At 40.2% G+C, this 27972-nt stretch overlaps 7 protein-coding genes across 10 annotated transcripts; 5 read left to right on the top strand and 2 right to left on the bottom strand.

Annotated features, from left to right (window-relative positions):
* The first annotated feature begins 846 nt into the window (after positions 1-846).
* On the top strand, positions 847-4998 carry LOC127252094 (YTH domain-containing protein ECT4-like). The gene is made up of 9 exons (XM_051276112.1): positions 847-1036; positions 1638-1714; positions 1819-1954; positions 2061-2134; positions 2223-2813; positions 3064-3660; positions 3746-3958; positions 4064-4210; positions 4294-4998. Exons 1-9 carry the CDS (start codon positions 1009-1011, stop codon positions 4549-4551), a joined length of 2121 nt encoding a protein of 706 aa, XP_051132069.1. The 5' UTR covers positions 847-1008; the 3' UTR covers positions 4552-4998.
* A 135-nt stretch (positions 4999-5133) lies between these two features.
* On the top strand, positions 5134-8483 carry LOC127252095 (2-oxoisovalerate dehydrogenase subunit beta 1, mitochondrial-like). The gene is made up of 13 exons (XM_051276113.1): positions 5134-5765; positions 6030-6141; positions 6277-6312; positions 6442-6501; positions 6579-6636; positions 6718-6815; positions 7226-7315; positions 7407-7475; positions 7547-7633; positions 7748-7843; positions 7926-8003; positions 8107-8193; positions 8273-8483. Exons 1-13 carry the CDS (start codon positions 5575-5577, stop codon positions 8306-8308), a joined length of 1098 nt encoding a protein of 365 aa, XP_051132070.1. The 5' UTR covers positions 5134-5574; the 3' UTR covers positions 8309-8483.
* Positions 8484-9067: 584 nt separating this feature from the next.
* On the top strand, positions 9068-12984 carry LOC127251641 (TATA-box-binding protein). Of its 4 annotated transcripts, none has more exons than XM_051275418.1 (9): positions 9068-9197; positions 9724-9861; positions 10371-10458; positions 11003-11074; positions 11265-11315; positions 11466-11510; positions 11632-11724; positions 12372-12473; positions 12570-12647. In XM_051275418.1, exons 2-9 carry the CDS (start codon positions 9782-9784, stop codon positions 12645-12647), a joined length of 609 nt encoding a protein of 202 aa, XP_051131375.1. In that variant the 5' UTR covers positions 9068-9197; positions 9724-9781. The 4 variants fall into 4 exon arrangements, with proteins under 4 accessions (XP_051131375.1, XP_051131376.1, XP_051131374.1 ...); XM_051275419.1 differs by lacking the exon at positions 9068-9197 and adding an exon at positions 9360-9485; XM_051275417.1 differs by lacking the exon at positions 9068-9197 and adding an exon at positions 12732-12984 and having other exon boundaries at positions 9492-9861; positions 12570-12643.
* Positions 12927-15357, bottom strand: LOC127251638 (receptor-like protein 2). The gene has a single exon (XM_051275413.1). It carries the CDS (start codon positions 15130-15132, stop codon positions 13051-13053), a length of 2082 nt encoding a protein of 693 aa, XP_051131370.1. The 5' UTR covers positions 15133-15357; the 3' UTR covers positions 12927-13050.
* A 1765-nt stretch (positions 15358-17122) lies between these two features.
* LOC127251640 (uncharacterized protein At5g19025-like) lies at positions 17123-20742 on the top strand. The gene is made up of 3 exons (XM_051275415.1): positions 17123-18037; positions 20027-20198; positions 20539-20742. Exons 1-2 carry the CDS (start codon positions 17405-17407, stop codon positions 20165-20167), a joined length of 774 nt encoding a protein of 257 aa, XP_051131372.1. The 5' UTR covers positions 17123-17404; the 3' UTR covers positions 20168-20198; positions 20539-20742.
* An 829-nt stretch (positions 20743-21571) lies between these two features.
* On the top strand, positions 21572-23242 carry LOC127251639 (L-ascorbate oxidase homolog). The gene has a single exon (XM_051275414.1). It carries the CDS (start codon positions 21572-21574, stop codon positions 23240-23242), a length of 1671 nt encoding a protein of 556 aa, XP_051131371.1.
* A 297-nt stretch (positions 23243-23539) lies between these two features.
* LOC127251636 (protein ACTIVITY OF BC1 COMPLEX KINASE 3, chloroplastic) lies at positions 23540-27841 on the bottom strand. The gene is made up of 6 exons (XM_051275412.1): positions 27155-27841; positions 26021-26356; positions 25303-25858; positions 24599-24785; positions 24132-24498; positions 23540-23845 (listed from the first exon to the last, which is right to left on the bottom strand). The coding sequence occupies exons 1-6, from the start codon at positions 27716-27718 to the stop codon at positions 23711-23713; spliced, it is 2145 nt and encodes a 714-aa protein (XP_051131369.1). The 5' UTR covers positions 27719-27841; the 3' UTR covers positions 23540-23710.
* Between the last annotated feature and the right edge of the window lie 131 nt (positions 27842-27972).

A 27972-nucleotide genomic window follows, 5' to 3' on the forward strand; every position in this document is an offset into this window, starting at 1 on the left:
TTATAAAAAAAAGTAAAAAATAATACACTATACTTGTGACTGAAGTTGTATTTTTTATATTTCTGAAAAATTTCTTTATATTTTAACATTAAAAAATCTCATTCCTTGAGAAATAGTATAGTAGTATAAGGTGAATTAACGCGACAATATGTTAAATTAGATCAAAGTTTATCTATAATACACTCAGATGAATAGAATACTAGAAATGCTATAAAGAGAAAAAAAATAATTTAGATGACCACAAAATCAATTTACATATTACTTTTTTTTTTCTTAAATGTCGATAAGATGAAAATCTCTCAAGACTTGGGAAGTTCAATAATAGTGGTTTTGTAAACATTAATTAGGATAAACTCTTAAAAAAAAAAAAACTCACAATAATAATAATAATAATAATAATAATAATAATAATAATAATAATAATAATAATAAGCAACAAATACGCACATAAATATATACCATTTAATTCTTAAAAAAAAGAAAAAAAATAGGAAAATTTATTTTATATGTGTCTATGAAAGAATGAAGTTAGATATTTTGGTCCATTTATTTTTGATACGTGAAGAAAAAAGAAATATCATTCCCCTCCCAATATGGACGTTTTTTGTCCTTTTTTAGCAAACCGAATCCCAGTGGCGACAACAACAATTTAGTCACAACACAGACCAATCACACAGAAGGACGTTTTGTTTTTGGCTAATAGGGGAAGACATTCAAGGAAAGAGCGTCACAGGCGGGTGAAATAATTAATGGTCAGGATCCGTATATAGAAGGAATTCAGGGACCGAAATGAAAATTTTAAAGTTGGTGGGATTTGAATCCCCAATTTAAGAAGCAGCAAAACCCTCGAACCAACTCTCTTTCTCTCTCTCTCCTCCCCCCCTAAAACAAGAAGCCTTCGTTGCTCTTGTTTGGCGGCCGCCGCCTCGCTATCCGCCTCTCCGTCTACCCTAGGGGTTATATACACTCCTTTTGAAGCAGGTGTCTCCCCGGCTTTGTTCAGAGGCTATGGCTGCTGTTGCTCCTCCCGCAGATCGTATCCTTTCGCTTAAGAACTGTGGCGGTGGTTTGTAAAACCCTTTTACCTGTTAGGGTTTCTGCTTCTCCTGATTTTGCGTTTGATTTCTACGTGATTCTGCTTTTATGACTGTGGGTTGATTTCTGTTTGTTTTTTCACGTCTCAGTTATTTATTTATATTTTCAAGTGGTTTGTGTATCTTTAGATCTGAGTTTGTCTGATATTATGTTGTGATTTTTCGTTGGGTTAACTGTTCTTGGGTAGAACTTGTTCGTAAGTTTCCGCAAGATTATTGTTCTTGGCCCTTGCGCGTCTTCATTTCTGAGGGGTTTAGTTTCTTGGACGCTGTTGAATCATTAGTATTATTTTCCCATACCCTGCTCAAGTTTGATTGAAGATGTGTTCTCCCTTGTGATGCTTTCTGCGTTGGTGTTGATCTTCCTTCAGTGATGTGTTTTCTTTCTTGTTTACATTAATTTCACATTCGTATGTCATATCCAATTTCAAAAGATGACATTTAAATTGGAGGTATCTCTTTTTACTATGAATTTTAGTATTCTACGCCCATCCAAGTTAATCATTCCTACTGTCTAGGAGTATTCCTTTACTTTCTCCATAGAAGCTGCAGATTTGTTGAAGAAGTTATCGTTGGATTCACAGACAAAGAATCTTGAAATGCCAGATGCCACCAAAAAGGTGACTTTGCATTTTTTTTTCTTTTTTTTTTTCTATTAGAAGATTAATTCAAGAAACGCCTTTGTAGGATTGTTAATGATTATTGAATGGTGATATGTTTGCAGCCGTCAACAGACTCCAATAACAGGGCTAATGGATTCAGGGTGGAGCGATCTCTTACACCACTGATTCCTGATTTTGTGGATCCAACTATGTGCTACATGCCTAATGGTTATCCTTCTCCTGCATACTACTATGGCGGTAACATTCTTCCGTATCTTTTCTTTAATTTCTAATATATATTTGTGTTTACTTGTGTTTCTTATCATTTGTTGTGATTTTAACAACACTGTTATCAATTTAACAGGATATGATGGTAGCACTAATGAATGGGAGGACTACACCAGATTTGTTAATACAGAGGGAGTGGAGATGACTCCGGTGTGTCATGATTTTTTCAGCCATGCTCAATCCCTTGTTGGTATTGTTTTTAGACTATTAATGCGTTTATGATTTGGTTGAATATCAGGGGGTTTATGGAGACAGCGGATCACTTCTATACCACCATGGTTTTGGGTATGCACCTTATGCCCCATATGCACCTGCTGCTTCCCCAGTTCCAACTGTGGGACATGATGGCCAGCTCTATGGATCTCAGCAATATCAGTACCCACCTCCTTATTTCCAGTCCCCAACCCCAACAAGTGGTCCATATCCAACGCCAGCTGCTCCCTTAAAAGGTGAGTTAGTCACCTCTGCAGCTGCGGATCAAACCTCTTTGTCTGTGGATTCTACTAATTCAAAATCCAATGGCATTGCTAATAGCATGCATACAAAGGGGAACAATGGTACAGTACCAGTGAGATCAACACAGCAAAATTCATCTATGAAAGTTAATGGTTCTTATGGGAAAGGTGGTTTTCCTGGGGGAATTCCTGCCTCTGGCTACCATGACGCCAGGGTTGGATTTGATGGTTTACAATCAGTAATGCCATGGTATGAGAGTCCATACTTTTCTGATGGACAGCCAAGGCCTTTGACGAATTCTTCATTGACATCAACAGTTCCCAATGGAACTGGAGTTGGATCAAGAAACAATAATTTCCGACCACAACTGATGGTATGATAATTCTATATAATACCTTTTTTTGGTCTTAGTTTATTATTCCTGAACAATCTTATATTGCTCCTGAATACTTAAATGAAAATGATCCCTGCCTTTTCGTATGGGTCAGCTGATGATGTATTGCTATAATTTCATTAGCCTTAAACTGTCTCGTTGTTTATACAATAGTAAGTTATAAATCTCAGCTGACCCCTTTTCTTTCATTGATTCTCTAACTCCAGAATTTATTTTGTTTCCTCCTCAGGGGTTGCATCACCCTAGCCAAATCTCAGGAATGAGCACAGCTAATGGGTACATGAGTAGAATGTATCCTAACAAAATTTATGGCCAGTATGGAAATGCTTACAGATCAGGCATGGGCTATGGTTCTTATGGTTATGATAGCAGAGCAAATGGAAGGGGCTGGATGGCTGTTGATAGTAAATACAAACCGAAGGGAAGAGGAAATGGGTCATATAATTACAACATTGAGGGCATAGATGGCTTGAATGAGCTGAACCGGGGGCCTAGGGCCAAAATCAGCAAGAATCAGAAGGGTTTTACGCCTGTGGCTCTTTCTGTAAAAGGTCAAACCATTCCCATAACTGTAACAACTGGCGGCCATGAGGAAAAAAAATCAACTGCTATCCCGGATCGGGAACAATACAACAGACCAGATTTCCCAGAAACTTATGCTGATGCAAAATTTTTTATTATTAAGTCATATAGTGAGGATGATGTCCATAAGAGTATCAAGTACAATGTATGGGCAAGTACGCCTAATGGTAACAAGAAGTTAGATCTGGCCTATCTGGATGCTCAAAAAAGACCAGGAAGCTGCCCTGTGTTCCTTCTCTTTTCGGTAAGTGCCTAAAGTTCAGCAAGAGCTTCATATGGATAGTGCTGTTTATCCTTTTGTTTCTAATCTATTTTCTTTGGTGGTTCAGGTTAATACTAGTGGTCAATTTGTTGGTGTTGCGGAGATGATGGGGCAAGTTGATTTTGAAAAAAATGTTGGATACTGGCAGCAGGACAAGTGGGTTGGTTGTTTCCCTGTGAAGTGGCATATTGTGAAGGATGTGCCCAACAGCCTGCTGAAACACATAACTCTTGAAAATAACGAGAACAAGCCCGTAACCAATAGTAGGGACACCCAAGAGGTAATTTTATGTTTTTTAAAATATTGGTTAAAGGTTTATTTTTTAATATGTGTGTTAACATGGCAGATATTCTTATTATTTAATTTAATAAAATGCCAACTACAGGTAAAACTGGAGCATGGTCTGCAGTTAATCAAGATATTCAAAGATCATGCTAGCAGGCTGTGCATTCTTGATGATTTTGATTTCTATGAGGACCGGGAGAAGAAAATGCTGGAGAAGAAAGCCAAGCAACAGCAATTTCAGAAACATGTAAACAGTGATCTCTGACCTTTCCTAGTTAACAATATTGGTTTAGTGGGGATAACTCATTTTTACTGGCTTTTTATTTTCAGGTGCGGGTATCTGATTGCAAAAACGTCCAAGATAGAATCAAAGAAGGCACAAATGGAGATCTTGAGCCCAAAGAAGTAACCAATGTTATTCCATTGCCGAACAAGCAAGCTACTCCACTTGTGCATGCAAATGGGGATAACCAGACCACTGAAAGTGTGTCGTTAACAAAAACGGGAGCAGACATTCTCAAGAATGTAACATCTGCGGTTGTTCCTGAGAAGAATCTTGTAGGAAATGGAATTGCAAATTGTTGCTAGCTTCATCAAAGATGGAGGGGGGCTGCGCTTGCAACTTGATGAATACATGGCAAAATATTGGGATACTGTCTGGTTCGATTCTTTTGGAGGCTGCCGTCAGATGTTGGAACTGAGGATTAGAAAATCCTCTGATGTAGAAAACTCTGGGAAGAAGAAGCATGGGGAGCGTTGTTGATGGGTGCTGATTCTTCCTCTTGGTGGTGTGGGGTAGGTCGTGGGAAGTTTGTGATTTTATGAGTTGTATCTTTTATTTTTTTTAATATGCTGTTGCCTTTGTTCTTGTGTTGATTTTCTTTTTTCCTTCCTGCAATCCATCTCATCTTCTATGTTTGTGATCCTTTTTATTGCAGTTTTTTGTCAGATTTGTGAGATGATGGTGATTGTTCCTGTCTGTCTGGATTTGTGTCGCTAGATTCGATATATATTCTGGTTAAGGCTTTTCATGGAGTTGTTTTTCTCGAATATATTTATTTGCATAAAATATTAAACTTTTTTGTATTTGTGGACTGTGGTGATAAAATTCGATAAAACCTGCAGTCTAATTTCTTGGCTCTGGTTCTCAAATTTTATTTTATTTTATTTTATCCTTTTAATTTCTGAAGGCACATGTATTATGTTATTCATTCATCCATTGGTCATGAAGTGCTATTATCCATATTGTAGGCTAGGCTGCCAAATCTATTTTAATTTAATCCACAATTCTGCAGGAATCTTTCATTAATGGTCACTTTTCAATTATATACGCTCAGCTCAGACTAGATTATACTAATAAATAATTAGATAAAATTTAAATCCAATAAGATTGGACAACATCATCGTCACCAAGTGAATATCCAAGGAGACGGCACGGCACTGGCAAGAATGAATCTCAATCAGCGATAGACTCGCCAAGCCTGTAGCCATAATTATCACCTTTTCGCCTATTGCTTTTTCAGCCCAACCGATTCTCTGTTAATTGGTTTGGATTGGATTGGATTGAGGAGGGTGACGAAGGTAAACAAGCTTTTCTAGATAAAATTGGAGATGGCCAGCAGCAGCATCTTTAGAAGAATCGGCGGATTGGTGGTGCTTTCTTCGAGAAGAGCGTGTTCGAGAGGACTCTCGACGGGCAGCGAGGAGTTGATTAGTTCCCGTGGGATTGGGACCGCTAAGCCGATTAATCTCTTCTCCGCCATAAATCAAGCCCTTCACATCGCCTTGGAATCTGATCCACGGTATCTCCTCCTTTCCTAATTTCTCTATTCAAGTTTGTAATACTTTCGTTGTTGGAGTAGGTTGTACAGCTTTCCGGAGCTTGTTTGTTAGTAGGTGATTGAGATGTAGTGTTTTTAGGTTTGATGCACAAATTGTTGTTATTCTGGTCTCTTAATGGCGTTGGTTCTTTTGAATGGTTTGATTTCTGCTGTCATTGTTGTTATACCATGTGAGCCCTATTCTTTGTTTGAGCCGTGTTTGATCATCCTGTTGTTTCTGTTCAGTTCTTATGTATTTGGGGAAGATGTTGGCTTTGGTGGTGTTTTCCGTTGCACCACAGGATTAGCCGATCGGTTCGGCAAACAAAGAGTTTTCAATACTCCTCTCTGTGAGCAGGTGCCATTGATTCTATCTGGAAGCAGCATTCACTCATGTCTTCGCCATATTTCGAATGATTCTTCTTGCATTCAAGCACAAACTAACGAATGATTCAGCTTAGCATCCATTTTATGTATATTCTTTCTTATGCAGGGCATCGTTGGATTCGCTATTGGTCTAGCAGCTATGGTGAGCTTTTCAGATTTTGGTGATTATGCAAAATTTGAGTTCCTACAGCTGAAAACCAGTTGTTTTGTCTCCAAATTAGTATGTCTGGATCTCATTCTTAACATTTCTCATGCCATTACAAAATTTCAGGGGAATCGAGCAATAGCCGAAATTCAGTTTGCAGATTATATCTTCCCAGCTTTTGACCAGGCATGCCCTCCTGCCATTTATACACACAGTCCAGTGATGGTCCATGTATATAAAACTAGTTAAAAATTTGCCTGCAGATTGTTAATGAAGCTTCTAAGTTTCGTTACCGCAGTGGTAATCAATTCAACTGTGGAGGTATGCAGTCGACAACTACCCAGTAATTCCGGTTACCTTAATTTTTTTTAATCCAAATTCTAACATGATTGATTTTTCCAGGTTTAACCATCCGAGCACCTTATGGAGCAGTAGGTCACGGTGGTCATTACCACTCACAATCTCCGGAAGCCTTTTTCTGTCATGTCCCTGGTATTAAGGTATTGGTTTCAGATGTTGTGGGAAAACTTCCTGTTCATCTTCTATGCAATTGTCCCTTCCATGCTTCTTTACATCTCAGTGGCTACCACCGGGCATGCAAATACACGACCAATGGGCATAAAGGACCTTAAGGTGGTAGTTGTTAGTTTGGCTCCCTGTTCGTGTACACTCCTGGGATTCCTTAACTGTTCTAAGATGTTACCCACATTAAGCTGTTTTCTTGTCAATCCTAAGAGATCCCTGACTGAAAACTAGAAGGCCTAAGAATCGTTTCGGTTGTGTCTATATAAGCTGGATATCTCATCCTAATGAGTGAGAGATACTACTGTAGTCTCTTCATGTCTGAAACAGCTAAGAAGTCTTTAACTCGTCTTGGTTTCTTGTTTTTAATCTGTTTGCTTTCTTTTAGGTGGTTATACCTCGCAGTCCTCAGCAAGCGAAAGGACTACTGCTGTCATCCATCCGTGACCCCAATCCAGTTGTATTTTTTGAACCAAAGGTATGTTAGTCTTTACTCCCTTATTTATATATTTTTATCGGGATTACCTCGATGCAATCCAGCCATTTAATGTATGCTTGAATGGTCACAGTTGCTGTACAGACTTGCTGTAGAAGAAGTGCCAGAGAAAGACTACATGGTGCCTTTATCTGAGGCTGAGGTACTCTGGTTTTTGATTCCTTATCTATGAATGGTTCTGTAACTTCAAATAAAATTCCCAATTTCCTTCAGGTGATTCGAGAGGGGAGCGACATAACATTAGTCGGCTGGGGAGCACAGCTCTCGATTATGGAACAGGCCTGCATTGAAGCTGAGAAGGTAGCCCATGTTCCACATGATCCCATCTTCTGTGGTTCTTTTTGCACGCTATAGTATGATTTCTGTTCTTTGTTTATATTCATACACGTCTGGAAACTTTTGTTGTGTCCTTAGGACGGCATCTCCTGCGAGCTGATAGATCTGAAAACTCTAATCCCTTGGGACAAGGAAACTGTGGAGGCCTCAGTCAATAAAACAGGAAGGCTATTGGTGAGGTTTACTTCAAGATGAAGATCATTCTTGTCGTTCTACTCATTTTCCCTTTCATTTCTAACGGAAGTAACTCAACCAGGTTAGTCATGAAGCTCCGGTAACCGGTGGATTTGGTGCTGAAATCTCCGCCTCCATAGTCGAGCGATGCTTTCTAAGGGTAAGCACACACGCACCCATAGTTTGCCCGTTCACCTTCCATTCCAGTCTCTGCTTTCTCTGCTACAATGAAAAGTGTTCTTGTGAATAAATTTGATGGGCAGTTGGAAGCTCCAGTTTCGAGAGTGTGCGGGCTGGATACTCCATTTCCTCTTGTATTCGAGCCTTTTTACTTGCCATCGAAGATTAAGGTAAGTTCTTAAGCCTCAGAATTTATACGAGCTTTCGAATGTGAGAAGAACACAAAACACCATTGCTCTGTCTCCGCAGATCTTGGATGCAATCAAATCGACCGTGAATTACTAACTCGCCGGCCAGCTGCCGGGGTAGATAGATGAAATAAAACTCCAGAAGAAATCCATGTTGGAGAAGATTAAGGACTGTATCTACAAATGAACTATGTGATGTGTTGTTTCATTGTTTGTTGAATGGACACATTCACTCATAATATATACATTATGTACACTAGCATTACTTACAATGTGTTTAGCATGATCTGTTGTAACAAGCTAATATCACTAATCTAAAATTTGAACTTGAATTAAAAGTAGTTTTGTTTTACTCTTTAAATACTTTGACCAAATTGTGTACTGCTTGTATGAAAATCGACTTTTTTTTTTAAGAGTATTTTAGCAAGTGGTTGGACTTGAAAGGGAAGATGGATAGATAAAAAAACATTGCTGATTATAAAAATTTAATGATGATTTAGTTATCTGTGTTGATATTTTTGTAAAAAAATAAAATATAAAGAGTAAATTATTATAAATTTAAAGTGATTAGTTATTTACAAGTTCGATGAGATATTGAGGACTTAACAACAATTAATTGTTTATTTTATCTTTATATTATTCATTATATGTTCTAAAGATTATATTTATATTTATTATTATTTAAAAACATATATAATATTCAATATTATTTAGATTTATTAAGGCAAGTTCAGTCATATATTTTTTTAAAAATAGAAATATAATTAATTAGGACAGGCTGGCTGCCTAATGGGCTGAAAATAGGCCGGCTCGGCCCAATAGAATGTGTAATACCAAGAATACCCTGAAAGTTCAGGTGAGATTTGGAAAGTAGGAAGGGCAGTTTGGGTAGTGACAAAAGGCATTGCGGATCGGGATAAAGCAGCCCCCCGACAATCGACTCCTATTCCCCCTTCGATCTCTCCTCTCATACATAAACGCAGTTGGTAAGCTCTCTCTACAATTCACCCACATATATATGTATGTGTGTGTATATATATGGGGATTCTTGATTCGTTCTTCTGCGGCTTTGCCGCCATGTACATGTATAAAAGAATAAGACCTTTGAAAATCTTGATCCGCCGCCGAAGGCGTCGTTGTGAACCCTAGATCCTTCCAATTATTTATGTTGTTCCATTGTGATTCAATTTATGCTTTTCTTTCATCTATTTTCCGGTTACGGCTGATGTCACGCGGTGGCTTATGGGGGTATTTTGAGGGTTTGTTGTCTTGGGGTAGGAATTGTTTTTGGGTCAATGTGGTGTGTCTCGTTGTTGTGTGTTGTTCTGAGCTGTTCCTTTTTTCGGGGGTCGGGTTAGAAAACGCGGGAATTTTAGAGGCGGCGTGGAGAGGCTGCCGGGGCTTTTCGTTTATTGATTTGAGAAGCGATTAGTGGGATGAATTCTTAGGTTATGAAGATGACTACTGTCGTGATGGTTGACTTGGTTTGATGTTTCCATTCTTTATCTGTAGGTGTTCTGAACTGGTGGTAAGATCTGCTCGAAATTACGCAAATCAAGTGATTTGTCTGATGGCTGATCCGCAGGGCTTGGAAGGGAATCAACCAGTTGATCCCGCCAAGCACCCTTCTGGAATCGTTCCGACTCTCCAGTACGATTGATTACAGTATCAGTATCTTTGTTATATATATATATTTGGTGTTATTTTATTCCAAAACTGCAATATCGTTCACTTAATGAGTCACTTGTCTAAATGTGGTCTTGTTTTCCAATCTGGACATTCATGGAAACATTGTTGAGTATTAGGTCTTAAGTGACATTGGCTAACGGTTGAACGGGAATTAGAGAATTGGTTCATCCTTTACACGAGTGAGAGTTGTGATTGTGATGAAGAGTCAACCCGGAGGGTGCAACATTCCTTTCCTTCTTTCTTCTTCTTCTTTTAGTAACACAAAATTTTCGGAAAATGGAGCCAAAGCATTTTGGTAGTTAAAGCATTGGGCAGTGGATACATTCACAGATACTTTAGTTTGGGCTTTTTTACTTAGTTTAGCATGGCATTTAATTCAGGCTTGGTTGGCATTTATTCGATGTGTTTCTTGGAATAGTTGCTATTAGGTTGCTTGTGTATGAATGCTCTCTGATTTGGTGTGCATGCAGGAACATTGTTTCAACAGTCAATCTGGACTGTAAATTGGATCTGAAAGCTATTGCGCTGCAAGCTCGAAATGCTGAATATAATCCTAAAGTATGCTACACCCATGATAAACTATTTGATGGATGCTTTACTGTTCGGGCTTCCTCTAATAATTATGACGTTATTTAAGCAAATGTTAAATACTTATGTTAGTTCTTATTATAATTCCAAACTTGTCGTCTGTTACAATGATTTAATTAACAATTTGAATGTACTTAATAACTATTTTTGTGTGGGTGGTTTCCTTTGCTGTGGCAGGGATTTTAAACGTATATATATACATATATATTAATGTTACCGTTTTTTCTTACTTTTTTAGGGAAGGTATCTCTGGCACAGGTCAACTAAAAATATGTCATAGTTTGTTATATGTATTTGTCTTATTCACGGTATCGTTTAAGGTTCTTCCGGATTGTATTTGTCAAACCTCTACCAAGGGTGTATAAAGTTGGAATAAAATTAAAACTTCTCATTTAGCCTTTTATTTCTTGTTGGTTGTTATTTTTACCAGCAGTGTAAATTTCCCAATGTTTGAACTTTCACTGTTGTTTTTTTGGCGCTTCATATCTAATAAGTGCTCTTTGTGAGATTACAGCGTTTTGCTGCTGTGATTATGCGGATTAGGGAACCAAAAACAACAGCTCTTATTTTTGCATCTGGAAAGATGGTAAGTGGTACTTCCTTCAGGTTATTCTTGTGAATGTGTAGAATTTGGAATCAACATTAGACTTTTACTTATTATATAGCATCTGTATTAAAAATGCCAAGTGTAGGTGCTTCTTTCATTGTACCGACATTTCATTCCTGAATATACTAATGGTCTTTCGATTGGTTTTTTTGTGGATTATTTTCTTCAGGTGTGCACAGGAGCCAAGAGTGAACAACAGTCAAAATTAGCTGCTCGGAAAGTATGCTTCTCTTAATTTATCACAATATGAATTTAGTTTTTCCTTGATTTGATACTAGTTGAGTCACAAAATCTAGATATAATCAATTTCTTGTAAATACTGTATCTTGTTATTTTCTGACTTACCATGAACCATTTGAATATTCTTCAGTATGCTAGAATCATTCAGAAGCTTGGTTTCCCAGCTAAGTTCAAGGTACTGTACTGTTCTCCTTATCAGCTTGACTAGCCGTACCTATCTGACAATTTTTGCTTCTTCATAACAGGGTTGCATGCTGCTGAGTTTAATCTTCCTTTTTGTTCCCCTTTTTCTGTAGGACTTTAAAATTCAAAATATTGTTGGTTCCTGCGACGTCAAATTTCCCATACGTCTCGAGGGTCTTGCATATGCTCATGGTGCCTTTTCGAGTGTTAGTAATTTATTTTCATCTCTCATTTCATTAACTTCATCTTTGCTCAGTAAGTGAAACAGGACTATGGGTTAATGTTTCTCCTTTGACAAGATAGAGTCAGAGAAACTTTCTTCTGCAATATTTCTAAAATTTCATTTGAACATAATAGTGATTGCTGTCATTTAAGTTGGAATTTTATCTGTCAATGCCTTTACTTGCTTGATACTTTCTTTTTTTTCACTGGTAATTCTTTGATATCGATAGCTCTTTATTAGTGATGTCTCCACCACCAGTTGTTTATAAATGTGTGTGTTTACTTTTGGAAGTGAGAACTGATTTTCACATTTCAAAGTAGTAGCTTGTTTGCCTGAGACTTCTGTTTTTCATTAGTTTACAGTTTTGAATCTATATAAGTAAATGGATGGTAAAGCCAAAAAACTCAAATCCTAAAATTCTTGCTTTGGTTCTGTCCTAATGTTTGACTCACTTCGGGGTTCACAGTAAGTAATGTTCATTATGGTATCTAATATGGTATGCGTGTCTTGCTTTGTAAAGCTGTATTTTTGGTCCTCAGAGAAGAACAAGCATGTGTATATATATATATATGTAGCTATTGCTCTCAAGTTTTTGATATGGTACTTATTTAAAATTTTCTGTGGGTACAGTATGAGCCCGAACTCTTCCCTGGTTTAATATACCGAATGAAACAGCCCAAGATAGTTTTGCTGATTTTTGTTTCTGGAAAGATTGTACTTACAGGCGCAAAGGTAATGGCAATAGCATGTTTTTTCCTCTTTGTTTTTATCTTTCCTTACTACTTGTAAGGTAGTAATTTTAATCTCTCTATTCTCTAATGCATGCAGGTTAGAGACGAGACGTACACTGCCTTTGAGAACATATACCCTGTGCTGACGGAATTTCGCAAGGTCCAGCAATGGTAAGGAATCTGAGAGTATCCAAACTGTATATACATTCATTTAGCGTTTGTGTCCGACTCATAAACTATTGTGTTATTCTAAATATAGATACGTCGAATGGGCAATGAAAATTGGAAAGAAGAATGCTGGGACAAAGAACTGCCTCTGCTGGTGTAAATACCCATGGCAATTTGCGGTGGTGGGATCAAATACTGGTGGCTGAAGAAAATTCCTCCATTGTATTTCAATCACTATCAAATGTGTATTAACAGATGATGGAGAGTTGCTAATAAAACTGTAGTGTTTGGGACCTTTAATTATACAGACAGTCAGCAATATATGCAAACGATTTTGATCTGAATTTTCTTTACCTTTCGATGTATTGGAACAACAAAGTTAGTGTACATTCTACAGACAGGGTCTCTTTTCATTCTCTAAACTTCCAGAGTGGCCTTGACTCTATATTGTTAGTTTCACCACACCCCCTTGAACATGGAATCTTGAACAGCAGGGTTATGGTGACTGCAAAAATTCCTACCACATATCCTAACCCAAAGGGGACATTCTGAAACCATGAGCTAATCTTTCTTCCTTGTGTATTTTGTGTGCTGCTGCTGTTGTTGTTATTCACTTGGCAGGCTCTTCTTATTTGAGTTCCACAGAGTTCAGGGTTCCCTTCGAATGAGGCCGCGGGGAATGTGTCGAACTGGCCGCCTCTCGGAATCTCTCCCCGGAGATCATTCCCGGCGACGGTGAAAGAGGATAGGAAATGGAGTGCTGTCAGCGAACTCGGGATCTCTCCGGCTAGATGGTTATTGGACATGTCCAATCTCTCCAGGTCTGTTAACTGGGACAGCTGATCGGGAATGGCGCCGGTGAAGTTGTTGTAGCCGAGGTCCAAGATGTGGAGAAGCTTCAGCCGGCCGATTTCTGCCGGGATGCTGCCGCTGAGGCTGTTGTAACCGACTTTCAATCCTCGGGGGAGGTTGAAGAGGCGGTTATATTGCAGGCTGTCGAACAGGAATGGTAATGCCAGGGAGCTCAGGTCGGAGCTGCTGTTATCGGCTATCAGAGACGGCAGGCGGCCGATTTCATGTGGGAGTTCGCCGGAAAGGTAGTTTTGAGTGAGGTTGAGGACGAAGAGGCTGGGCATGTCGCCGATCCACGAAGGAATCGGGCCTGAGATTTTGTTGTAGGAGAGGTTCAGGACTTTGAGCTTCCTCAGCTTTGAAATCCAGGAAGGGATTTCCCCTTTCAATTGGCATCCTCCTAGGGTTAGAATTTGAAGATTTTGGAACCCATTCAGATCGTAGAGGTCGCCGTCGTCGGGGATGGGTTCATCATGGAAGCACCTGGAAAGGAACAGGACGGCGAGGTTGTCGCAGTGTAGGAGAGTCTTCAAAGCCCCGACAACATTGGTGAGGTAATTGTCGGAAAGAGAGAGGTGGGCCAGAGGCTTTAATGAAGCCATACATGGCGGAACTTCCCCGACCAGCTGATTGTACGCCAGCCGGACTGCCGTGACGTGTCGGCAGAGGCAGAGGCTCGCCGGGATGGCTCCGACGAAGCTGTTGTTGCCGAGATCAATGGCTTCCAGCAGGCGGAGCTTGGAGAAATCAAGGGACGAGATTTCTCCCCCAAAGTGATTGTTCCTGAGAAGTAAGGTTTTCAATTTGGAGCAGTTCGTCAACGAATGCGGCAGCGTTCCGTTGAGGCTGTTGGTGTGGAGCTGCAGCTGCTGTAAATTGGAAAGCAGGCCGATTTCCGGCGGGATGGCGCCGGTCAGGTCGTTCACATGGAGCTGTAGAACTGCGAGCCTGGAAAGCCGGGTGATGCTGCCGTTGATGGCGCCGGAGAGGCGGTTGTTGGGGAGGGAGATTTCTTCCAATGTTGTCAGGGTGTAGAGATCGTCGGGTAGGGTTCCGGAGAGAGAGTTGAGACCTGCCCGGAGAATCCGGAGCTTGGAGCAGTCGGCAAGTCCGGCGGGGATGGGGCCAGAGAATCCATTCATGGAGAAATCGAGGATCTCGAGGCGGGGAAAGGATCGGCAGAGGGAGGAGGGGAAGGGTCCGGTGAAGGTGTTGTTGCTGACATTGAAGAGGATTAAGTTGGGGGCGGTGGTGGTGGAGATGGAGGGGTCGTCGTTGAAGTGATTGGAGGAGAGATCGAGGGTTTGGAGGCGGCGGAGGGAGAGGGGGAGGTGGCCAGAGAGGTGGTTGTTGGAGAGGTTGAGGTGGGAGAGGAATGTGAGGTTTGTGAGGAGGGATGGGGGGAGGGTGCCGGAGAGGGAGAGGGCGGGGAGGGAGAGGGCGGCGACACGGGAGTGGGGGGTGCAGGAGACGCCGTCCCATCGGCAGCAGTCCGGTGAAGTCCAGTTGAGGTGGGGAGGGGAGTCCACGGCGGCCAGGAATGAGAGGAGAGAATGACGCTCGATTGGGTTGCAGGATTTTACAGAGTGAGGCAGAGGAACAAGTAGGAGAAGAAGAAGATGGAAGAAGAAAAAGTTCATCTTTGAGAGAGAGAGAGAGAGAGAGAGGGATTGTGAGTGTAGGTAGCTAGCCCAAGCCCATATGATATAATTCTTGATTTTCTTTGCGGTGATAGTTTATTTGATTTGATTAAGAGAATGTAAGGGAGGGGTGGTGGTGGGGACGAGAGAGAGAGAGAGAGAGAGAGAGAGAGAGAGAAGGAGGTTTACCTGGTAAGAGGGCAACCCTTAAATTAAGATACGCCAACAATGTCAATGAACTAGACAGACAGTAATATAAAATGATTCTGTGTCAGTCTCTCTTGTTTAGTGAACAATATACTACTACTACTCCAGTTTACTAGAAATGGCTGTGTTGACTTTTTCTTCTCACTTTGATTTGGAGTGGTGATGTGTGTATGATCCATGGTATAGAGATAAATAAGGAAATCCCATTACTATTGTTGAAAGTGCTTGGATTATTAAATACAGATACAAATACAATTTAACTGAGCCTAATTAATAATAACAATAATATATAGCTTTCCAACTACTCTTAACAACACACTATGACTCATCAGCTCACTTCTTTTTCCGTGGTAGATAGTAATATTATTTTATATACACAATCAAGCACTTAGAGTTGCACTTACTTGGATCTCAAAATTTAAATACAATGACCGAGACTTGGAGTATTTTATTTTCATCTCTCTCATTCTATATATAATCTATTAGTATTATTGAAGAATGGTGGACTGGCACCAGAAAAAGAAGTAAAATAGGTATTATTATTGTTATTATTAAACAATTTCATAAATAGCCATGATAGTTATATTGAAGAACAGCCACACCTCACCCAATTTTTTGTATCTTAATTTCTTTGATCTAATTTGTTGCGTAGTCATAGATAGATAGATAGATGTAGTCAATCCTCCACGACTACGCACATCATCCAGCCAGACAATGTGTCATTCCTGTCCAGTCCAGTCCAGTCCAGTCAGTCAATGCCCTTTTTTTTTTCCTCCAAGGAAAGACTCCCCTCTGATTAATATATTCCATTACAAAGACTTAACCCTTTTCAAGAACCAGGAAGGATGGCCCATCTTATTATAGTTTGGTTGGTGAGGGAGGAATTCTTTTTCTGTTCTGCTAAAAAAGGATAAATAATAAGAAGAAAAGAAAAGAGAAGAAATGATGGCGCAATGGCAATGGGCAGTATAGTATGACCTTTTCCATGTCCATTTCTTGCTGGTGTTTAGTTCGATCTTATCACATGATGTGGATTTATTTGATTTGATTTGATGTGATGGGATTTTTTATGGTTTCTGAACAGACCAGGAAATTCAACTACTTGCTTTCTTGCGTGCTTGTCAACTTGACCATCCATCCATCCATCCATCCTATTTTGTACTCTTCCCTCCATCAACTTTTACTTCATTTTTTATTACTACTATTATATTTGTACTAACTAGTTTAATAATAAAATTGATTAGGATTATTAATAAGTACTATGTAGTAATACATAGAAGACGCGTCCCCTCCATTTTTTTATTTTTTATTTTCTCCAACTCCCAGGTCAACTCTCTAAAGGGCCGGGCGGCCCGGCCCATACTTAGCTAGCAGGCTGCACCTAATCATGACTCTCAGCCCTTACACTTATGGGGGCATAAGGCCCATTCAATGTTGTAATTACAAGTTACAACGAGAAAATAACATATGTGTATATAACAAATAAATGTTCTAAATAATTATTCATAAATTTATTATTCGATCATTATTATTTTTGTATAAGTTTATTATAATATTTATATTTATTTTTATCTCATAATTATTTTAAAATAGCTATTTATGTGTGCAAATACTATATTATCATCAAGGTAAGTAATAGTAAGAAGTTGGAATATTTGAGATTTGAACGAGTCTTACTTGCTATATTTTTGAATGGGACGTAATAATTAATTAATTTATTTATTGCTATTAATATAGGAGTGTGAACTTATCTACCTGAGTTTTGAGATTAGATGACAGCCGTTGGATTGGCCGCCTCAGTATGAACTGGTGTATTACGCCGGGTGTATGGAAGTCGATTTAGTCGTCGCTGCTCTCTCTACATTTTCCGATGAAGAATTGATGAAGAAGAAGAAGCAGAGGAACTAATTTGGGGAATCTCATCGCGATTATCGAAATCCCGACACTTGTCTGCCTTCCTCGATCTCATCGAATCGCATCTTCGGTTTCTGCTACAATTTCCGACGGTAGTAACCGTTTTTCTTCTCGGACGAAGAGAAATCAGGGTTTCTTTCCTTTTCCGAGGATGAGTTTGCCCGTGGTCGATTGCCGGAATTTGATTCAGTTCTGCAGGGCTTTTCACCTCCACAACAGTAGTCCAATCAATTCGAATTCATCCCGGCCGAGAGCGGCGCGTTTCGTCTCCGATTCCGTAAACCCTTTTTCAAACGACTTCTGCCATCGCTCTCCCTTCCTTGCACTCGATCTCATTATTCTGCTCTCGGTGCTCGCGTCCTTGGCCTTCTTGTTCCTTCCCTACTTCAAATTCTTTCTCTTCGATCTTCTTCCCTTGATCCACGGTTTCATTCTTGACCTAATCCTCGATGCGCCGTTGCCTTATTTCGTCGGGTTTCTTCTCGCGCTGCTTGGACTGATTCTCGCCATGCTTATCGATATTAGGCTCAGGAAATGTGGGAATCCTCATTGCAAGGGCTTGAGGAGGGCTGTTGAATACGATATCCAGTTGGAAACTGAGCAGTGTGTTAAGCATTCGCCGCCATCTGCGGATGCGTATCAAGGAAACCATGGGGCTATGCAGCTGGAATTGGGACAGGATCGGAAGGAACTGGAAGCCGAATTGAAGAAAATGGCGCCCCTCAATGGAAGGACTGTGCTAATTTTCCGAGCTCCCTGTGGATGTCCGGCTGGTAGATTGGAGGTTTGGGGGCCTAAAAGAATTCGTAGAATCAAGAAATAATCAGCTTCAGTTTTAGATATATATATATGCTTACATATAAACATATATGCTATTTAAGAACCAATATATACATCTCTTGCTCAGGCTGTTTAGTTTTACCTTATACAATATTCAATGGATGATGTTTTACTGGGTTTAATAAAATACAGTCTTTTGTGTTGCTAGAGACTACTGGAAATGGTGCTCATTGTTTTAACGATTTCGATGATCTGCTGCCTAATGTGTATCTTTATTTGTCATATGCATGGTTGTAGACAGCTGAATGGTGTTTCCTGAGAGTAGAAAGGATAGCTCATAGCATGATGTGCTGCAATGAAACTTAGGCTTCTTTCACACATTTTTTATGTTAATGAAGTTATAAATCTTTGTTTTATGCTGCAATACTAATATTTTAATCAAACCTTGGGGAGCCGTTTCATTGCCGTACAGACTAATCTGAAATTTTATTATGGAATATTATCATTTCATCAATATAACTTTGCACATAGTAGTTAAGTGTTGACAGGGCTGAACAATGTGCCCTGATGTTGGAAGAGATCTGTGTCCTGAAAATGTTATTGGCATAGGCTATCTCCTCTGGGCAATGTAATTTGTTTGCCTAAATGAAATGAAGGTATTATCTTAAACGTTTTTGTCCGAACTTTGACAATTACGAGAAACAACGGCCTCTGATATTTGTTTATATGCTGCAGTCAGTTTGATAATTGGCATATGAAGCCTCTGTATTTAAGTTCCCATTGGCACTTGATTGAGTTTGTTTGGATGAATGTTGTAGGAAAATATACAAGGGAGAGTATGTTCTAGCTTTAGGGGTTAAGTGATAATATATGTACTTCAACAAAATGGCATGTTCGAGTGTCTCATTATGTTTCCATGAACTCAATTTTTCATAGCCATTACTTTTTAGGAAGATTTTTCTGGCTACTGGAGCAATTGAAGTATTTTTCTGGCAAGTTAAATAGTTATGTTTTGTTCATTTATGCTAGAGGTTAATTCCCTGTACTATTAGTTAAACAGTTATTGGATTAATTTTCTTTAACCTATCTGCACTATAGTTGGGTAACATATATTGGAACAGGAAGACCGCAAAACGCCATTATCCAACTTGTATATTGGAGATAGGTGGCAAAAGTCTTTTCTGTGCAGTTTCTTCCTTGTGATTTTAGTTTATAGTATGCTAAGACTTTAGATCCGGACATTCTGGAGATTTCATATGTTTAATTGCTTTCAACAAATTATCTTCAGCACCATAACCTTTTATTAGTAATATTTCCCCAGCAAATTATTCTAGTTGTTATCAACATGTTTTGGAACAATTCTTCATTCATTTGTAATTCATGTCACTTGTAGCACAATTCATATTCGTCTTTGCTTTCCTGTGAGATGTGTTTGTTAAATCTGTAGTTAAAGTATGGAGTTACACTATATTGAATGCTCTCGTGTCTTGGTTCTTGATTTTTAATTGCAAATAACCTGTTATGTTCTTACATGCCCTCCTGTCCATACTTACAGAACTGCATGTGCTGATATTTCTTTCTCCTGTGATTTTTCAAGAGGATTTTGTTTTTTTGGGTATTAGTTTCTTCAGATTTTTATAGGTCCTAGTTACTTGGTGAGGACCAGTCTCATATATATGGGCCATTCTAATTGAGTATTGTCCTTGCGTGGTGCATTGTAGACTTTATTGTCAGGCTTCCTGCATTGTTGCAAAATCCTGTCATAGATATGAAGAAATATACTATAAGATCTCTGTCGTGCTGATATTTTGTAACTTGCTTTTGAAGCCTTTCTTCCATTTGTTTTCCCAGCTTTATTGTCTAGCATTTCTTCACTTCTTATTGCTTTTGGTAAATAAGATTGAATTTATTGGGTGATATTAATGCGGCTTAGTACCTGAAGCCAAGAAGTTCTATTCTATGTTCTGATGTCCCAATCACTTCCACTGTTCAGGATTACGACAGAAGAGGCTGGACTGTGAGAACTCTACAGTTGATCTTTGTTACAGTAAGAATGTTAAATCTTCTCAGGGTTTTCATGGATCTCCCAACTACTGCCAGAAAAATACAGCTTGGTTGGGGACCTGCCAGGTGAACTTGCAGAAGCTATCCTTCTCATGTCCAAGGTTGTCACTTATCTTCCTAAACACACACATATTAGCCTCTAAGCTATTAGTAAGAGTTAATGTGAATAATATGTATGGAACATAAAGAAGGAATAAACCAGACCTAAATTTCCTTGTCTGTAGTTGAAGTTGTGGAGGCTTTATAGTTCGTTGAAGTAGGAATTTGTTTGAGTTTGGCATTGATGGCACTAGGCAGTGTAATTAATTCTTGTAAGTAGTGCAGGATTGAGAGTCTTCAAATTCGTACACCTTCATATTAGATCAGAATTATCGACCATGTTGGAAATTAATGGTAAATTTATTGTATTTTCTACTAATGCATGTAAGTTTCCTCCATTAGGTTCAAAATCACAAATGTAGTAAGACTCATGCCAATTTGCGATCGTGGTGGTGGCAAGCTAAGGAAATGCCGTAGCAGATATGATGGATGCTCCAGTCTTCGTTATGTTGTAGATGTTTGTCATGTGTGTTTCCATCGGGGTTTGAAATTTGGATTTTGACTTGAATAGTAAAATTTTGATTTAATATATTTTGGAGATTTTTATCATTTATTTATTTATTATTGTGAATAATAGAAATACAAAAAAAAATTATCCAAAGGATCGCACCTATCTATTGTGTTTCTGGTGTTCAAATAAATGGCTTCTTAATGTTAGAAACAATGCTGCTGCAGCAGCTCTTCTTTGGCTAACTACGAAGTCAAGTTCCTTGCCATATGCAGCAAGTAAAGTTGATGCTGGGTTTCAAAATTTTTATTTCGAATAAAATAAATGAACTTATTCAGAATATTTGTGAAAGCAAAATTAATAAATTGTATGCTTGATTCTTAATAGATATAAAAATATAGCATTTTTGTGTAAAAGATTCTCAAATTGGTTTCGTAATTGCATGTGTGCTTACCGTTACCAGAATCAATACGAACAGGCTTTAAAGTAAAATTCATGAATTGATACAAAATCTCCAACAGTAGTAACCTCTTAAAATTAGTAGGACATATAAGAAACCATAATTTATTTTTGAAAACTAGTAAACGAAAAATTAAAAAAAGGGAGAACAAGAGGTAGTTGAAAACGGGAAGATCGGCGACAAGAATGGTTCAAAATGAAACAATGGGTGATGCAAAATGGTCCATCATTGATTTTCGATGGTTATATAAAGCCCCAAAATCACAAAACCAGACAGCCTCTTCCATCCCTCCAACAAGAAGAAGAGAACCCACCTTCTTCTTCTTCTTGGTTCGATCAGAACCAACAATAATAATAACCATATATATAATTTAATAATACTATATTCTACTAATTTATAATTTTTTAAAAAAATATATATATAGTTTAGAGCAACATCGATCACCATCACATTTAGATAACCGGAGGATGCGTTTGTTGGTGACATTGCTGGTGGTGGCCGTCGGACTGTGCGGCCATGGCGGACTAGCGGAGGACCCTTACCATTTCTACGAATGGAACGTCTCCTACGGCACGGTTGCGCCGCTGGGTGTGGCGCAGCCGGTGATCCTCATCAACGGCCAGTTCCCGGGGCCTAAGATCAACTGCACTTCCAACAACAACATCCTTGTCAACGTCTTCAACAACCTGGACGAGCCCCTCATCATCACCTGGTCCGGAATCCAGCACCGGAAAAACAGCTGGCAGGACGGCACGCCAGGGACAATGTGCCCCATTGCTCCCGGGACCAACTATACCTACAAATTCCAGCCCAAGGACCAGATCGGCACCTACTTCTACTTCCCCACCACCGGCCTGCAGAGGGCCGGCGGCGGCATTGGGATGTTGCAGGTGCTCAGCCGTGATCTGATCCCCGTGCCATTCGATCCACCGGCAGACGACTACGCAATCGTTCTCGGGGATTGGTACAGAAAAGGGCACAATACCCTGCAGAGGATCCTGGACTCCGGTCGCTCCATCGGCAGGCCTGACGGAATCCAGATCAATGGAAAGTCCGGCAAGGTCGGGGACGCGGCAGCCGAGGCGATGTTCGTGATGGAGGCGGGGAAGACGTACAGGTACAGGGTCTGCAATGTGGGGATGAGATTGTCGGTCAATTTCAGGTTCCAGGGGCATTCGATGAAGCTGGTGGAGATGGAGGGATCCCACACGGTGCAGAACGTCTACGACTCGCTCGACCTCCACGTCGGCCAGTGCGCGTCGGTGCTCGTCGTCGCCGATCAGACCCCTAAGGACTACTACTTCGTCGCCTCCAGCAGGTTCTTCAAGGACGCTCTCTCCTCCGTGGCGGTTATCAGGTACAAAGGCAGCAACGCGCCGCCGTCGCCTAAGCTTCCGCCACCGCCGCCGGAGAACACGGAGGGAATCGCCTGGTCGATCAACCAATTCCGGTCGTTCAGGTGGAATTTGACGGCCAGCGCCGCCCGCCCAAATCCTCAGGGATCGTACAAGTACGGGAAGATCAACATCACCCGCACAATCAAAATCGTCAATTCGCGGTACGAATCCAACGGGAAATTGAGATTCGGCGTCAATGGCGTCTCCCACGTGGACGACAAGGAGACTCCGCTGAAGCTGGCGGAGTACTTCGGATTGGCAGACAAAGTGTTCGCCTACGACCTGGTGAAGGACGAGCCGCCGGCGGGGCACGAAATTAAGCCGGTGGTGGCTCCGAGCGTGGTGAACGCAACTTTCAAGGGTTTCGTGGAGTTCATTTTCGAGAACCACGAGAAGACAATCCAGAGCTGGCACCTGGACGGGTACTCGTTCTTCGCGGTGGCGATCGAGGCGGGGAAGTGGAGCCCGGAGAAGAGGAAGAACTACAACCTAGTGGACGCGGTGAGCAGGAACACGATCCAAGTGTACCCTGGGACGTGGGCGGCGGTGATGACGACGCTGGACAACGCCGGAATGTGGAACCTGAGGTCGGAGATGAGGGAGAGAGCGTACCTGGGGCAGCAGCTCTACATCAGCGTCCTCTCGCCGGAGAGATCTCTGAGAGATGAGTATAACATTCCTCCCACGCAGCAGCTCTGCGGCATCGTCAAGAATCTCCCGCCGCCCGCTCCCTACACTTAACTTTAACACCACACCACCAATACGTACATACATACATACATATATATATTCTCTGTACGTAAATAATTGATTAATTCTACTACTACTTTACTACACTATTCATTGCTACTTAATTCATTCTTTCTTTATTTTAAATAATTTATGTCAAATGCACCAAAACATTCCTCAAACTTGGAATATGTAGAGCCTAACACCAATTGTCCAAAATGAAACTTCAAATTGGAGGATTTAAGAGTTGGGGGCAAACACAAGATGTTCAGCAGAATGTATGGTTAAATTCTGGCTGTGCACAACCAATGCAACAAAGGAATATATATATTGCATAGTCACATTTGATAAGGCAGTAGCACATGTAGACCTATTAAAACAATGTTTATTGTCCCCAACAACATCATTCGGACACTAACTTTTGTTGATCTAAGAGTTATTTTCTACCCTCATGGGGTGAAAAAATTATATAAAGAAGAATCAAGAAGGTGGAGAAGTGACTGGTGGAGGTGGTGGGTACCTGAGAAGTTGCTGCAGCAAGCGGGCAGCAAGGCGTTGAGTAATTCCCCCGACTACACGCCCACCAAGACTCCGGGCTTCAGGTTCTTGCAGTACCTGCATGCACAACAATTATTAACAATAGTTCTCAGTTAAACCAATTGTCCCATATAAACAATTTCATTTGTATCATTGAGAACAAGAATGCTTGTAAGATCATTTGACTATGGCTTGAGGTCCATTAACATATCTGTTCAATTCCAAGTCAATAGTGTTTTGCGATCTCTACAAACAACGTACACTGACACGGGATAATGGTTCCTAAATATAACTATATAGAAGGAAGTCAAGGCTCCGGAATTAAAACACCAAAATAGCAAACACGGAAGCATTTAATTGTTACCTCCAGTATAGGCAGCAGTATGCTAGGATCAAAGCTATTGGAGGATCGTAGAAGTTCCCATATTCTCAACACTTGGGCTCTAAGCTCTAACATGCTTTCCAATTCGGCAGTTTTCATTCCCAATGTACCAATTGCACTGACGTTAAATATAAATGGCTGTATAAGACCAGGAATTGAATTGTAGGATTCAGCCACCGAGCCCATGATAACAGCCTCAGTAACACGAACAGCTTCTTTAATAACTAAAGTCCTAAGTTCTTCTCCATCGGGTCCCAACAATAGTTTTAGAACTGGTTGTAAAGCATCTTTTGCATTGAAATCTCTGTCTTTTTTGCCCTGAACTAGCAAGTTTTCAAGCCTATTCCATCTGACAAAGAAAAAAAGGGTAGAATCCATAGTCAGGCACCACAACAGTAGGTAAAGTCTGTTCAGCCAGTGAAATATACAATCTAGCACATAAAACATGCCTGAATTTTCCATCCTTGAAAAGCAGCTCAATAAGAGCATCTCTAAGATACGGATTGGGATCGGTAAGAAGCCTTTTTGCAAAATATGGATATGAAGCAGCCAAAACCTTGAAATCAGGGTCAGCATAGAGAGCCAAACCTTCTAGAACTGTGAGCGACCTTAAAATCAAGGCATAATATGCAGGCACTGCAAGAAGTGGCAACCCTTAGGGACAATTTTATTGTATAACAGCAGTACTATAACATTGAAGGAAAGCTGCCCAGCACACTCATTTCCATGATCTTCCAAATAGTTAGCTGATTTCAATAAGAACTTCAAAACTTACTACAGCTGATTAAAGAAAGTTACAGTGAAAAACGGGGTAACGATAATTATGAAAACTGAAAGTACACGGAAAGAAGATCAATGTAAAACCCAATTAGACCTAGAAAAGATGCAAGTATTATACTAGTCTGCATGTTAAATGTTTCCAAAATGAGGAAATAGCAGCAGTTTTAAACTCTAGACACCCAAAGCCAGGTTTTCCCAAGACACAAGCACATATAAGCGGGACAAAAAAAAGAAATTAACAAGAAAACCAGCATTATCTCTTTAGAATACTAGCTTTTTAATGCAATACTTCCAGACAGAGGTTTCAGATTTATAAAGCTATTCTGTGTAATGCAGTCAGTGTTTATGATTCTATAAGAGAGTTGATACTCACCATTAAATGGGTATTGGTACAGAACTGCACCCAAACCATCCACAATGGTTTTGAAGTTAAGCTCACTCACAGTCGAATTTAGTGCATCGTCAAAAAAGTTCCTTAGAGCTGGCACAATTGGAGTTACATCCACATCTGGGGACAAAAAGTCTAAGGCATAATAATCACGAGCCATGGCTTCATAGTCCCTATTAACCATGTGTACAACATGTCCAATAATGGCAGATCTTGCTCTTTCAGGAGTCTCACTCATCATGCCAAAATCAATAAAAGCAAGTTTCCCGTCAGGTGTTGCTAACAGGTTCCCAGGATGAGGATCTGCATGAAAATAGCCATACTCAAGCAGCTGTCTGAGACTGCATTGTATGCCGGTGTTCACTAGATCCAGAACTTTGAGCCCTTGCCTCTCAATTGCGTCTTGCTCATTTAATTTAACACCATCAACCCACTCCATCGTCAGCACTTTTCCACTAGTATAATCCCAGAAAATATCTGGCACCAGAACCTCAGCTTTGTCCGCATACAATTTTTTAAACCTCCTTGCATTCTGCCCTTCCTGCATAGACCTGTCAAAATTATCATTCAAACCTACTAGTTTTACAGTTCACATACTAGATTAATGATATATTTTGTATCTAAGGCCTATACTAGTTTTAAATGACAATGTAAGACTTGGTTATGCATCCAATGACAATGCAAAATTGAGTCAACTACTAACCTGCACATAATTGAGTTCCTGATAAACTCGTCGAGCGAATTCATCTATAAGAGCAACAACATCACTTGAAATGATGTCGACATATTTATTAATGAGAAAACCTAAACCTCTAATTAGGTAAAAGTCTAGCCCAATAGCTTCTTCAATACCCGGCCTCTGCACCTTCACAGCAACTACCTGCCCAGAATACTTCAGCTGTGCCTTGTAAACTTGGCCTAGACTGGCAGCAGCAATTGGAGATGCAGATATGAAAGAGTACATAGAGTCGAGCTGGCGTCCCAATTCTTTCTCTATACAGGAAAATGCTTCAGCATCTGGAAATGTAGGTAAAGCATCCTATACCAACCAGGAAATCAAATTTATAAACACGGCAGCCTATCACAGATGATGGGAAGAAAGATACAATTAACAGATTTTGTTTTTTAGTTGTCTTTCATGGTTCTGTTATCCCATAGAAACCTTCACACCCAAAAGCACAAAGGGTCCCTCGTTATAATTTCAACAGCTAAAATCTCATCAAAGTTAGACGGGGTTGTGCTTTGGTGCAAAGGGTGGATACAGGCAAAACAGTACTTCTGACTAATGCTACGATAGCATTGGTTAAACACTAAACAGTAGAAGCATAGAGAAAGTAACTGCTAGGACAAAATGTAGTAACACCAAGAAAAAGGGGCAAGAAACAGCTCAATAAACAAATTAAGGGTTTAACTCGTATTTTAAAGAATTGCTACCTCATAATACCAATGTCTTGTTTTTTGTCTGCACATAAGAGAGGGTCATAGGCAACAAAATCTCTTTGTCTGTCAGTGACCTTTCTTGATATGGATTTTCCATATTAACTGTTGTTTACTGGATTGATCTGTTCTTGTATTTAATTTCCTCAATTGTTCATATAGATTATTTTCTACTGCTATAATCACACTCTAATCCAACACATTTACGTATCTATACATATATGTGCGTGTGTTTATACTATTTGACATTTTTATAACCTTCAAAAACACCCACTATATGACCCGTCAAAAAATCATCAAACGATTAATCTTCCTTCCTTCTTGTGTCCATTAAAAGTAATAATCATCAATGACGGTGCAAAACAACACAATATTTCCGGAGGCAAAGAGAGAGGGTTACCTGCAGCTCAGAAAGCTCTTCGATGTATACAGGCGGGCACAAATCAGGCCTGGTTGATAAGCCCTGGCCAATTTTGACGAAAGTCGGTCCCAATCGAGTGAACGTCTTCCGCAATTGAATCGCCCGCTTTCTCTGGTTCCGATCAAGCCGACCGTTAACTTGGTCGAGCCACAAACTGAAGGCAAAAGCACCCAATCCGGTAAATATCTCCGCCGCCCGCCGCACCACCCTAATCGGCCGCGACCCGTACTTACTCGACAGAAATTCCGGACTGTAGACAGAAGCACTAGCCGCCCGGGCCATGGCCATGGCCTCTGCCTGTATATCATCCGCCCGGTCCCTGCTCAACGCTCCAGAGGATGAATCCCTCACCCGCACCAGAGCTACAGGAATATTCCCATCATCGGCAGCACCATTACCGCCGCCACCAGTAAGGGATGGCACAGGCCTCGGCTTCGCCTCCACCAGCGCCGCTCGGAGAGGGTGCCCTTTGACCCCCCCTCTCCTCCGACCAGAAACCGACGCACCCACACAACAAGGAAGGGACAATGTTGCGGCACTCATCAATTCGCTCGGAGACCACACAAATCAACCCAAAAATTCTTGAGAAATAGGAAGTAGCAGTCGATTTTATTGACCTACTCTACTGTAAGTCTGCAACACAGCTAACAGCTTGCTTCTATTTCTTTATTTTCATTTTTTTTTTTTTTATAATAAATCTTGATAAAAACAGTAAAGTTGTAAAACTATTTTTATAAGAAATCATTTTGGAATGAAATAATAAAAATATAATAATACATGGAGTAGAAAAATTTCTT

The sequence above is a fragment of the Andrographis paniculata genome, unplaced genomic scaffold, assembly GCF_009805555.1.
Source record: "Andrographis paniculata isolate CXL003 unplaced genomic scaffold, ASM980555v1 Contig45END, whole genome shotgun sequence".
Lineage (NCBI taxonomy): Eukaryota > Viridiplantae > Streptophyta > Magnoliopsida > Lamiales > Acanthaceae > Andrographis > Andrographis paniculata.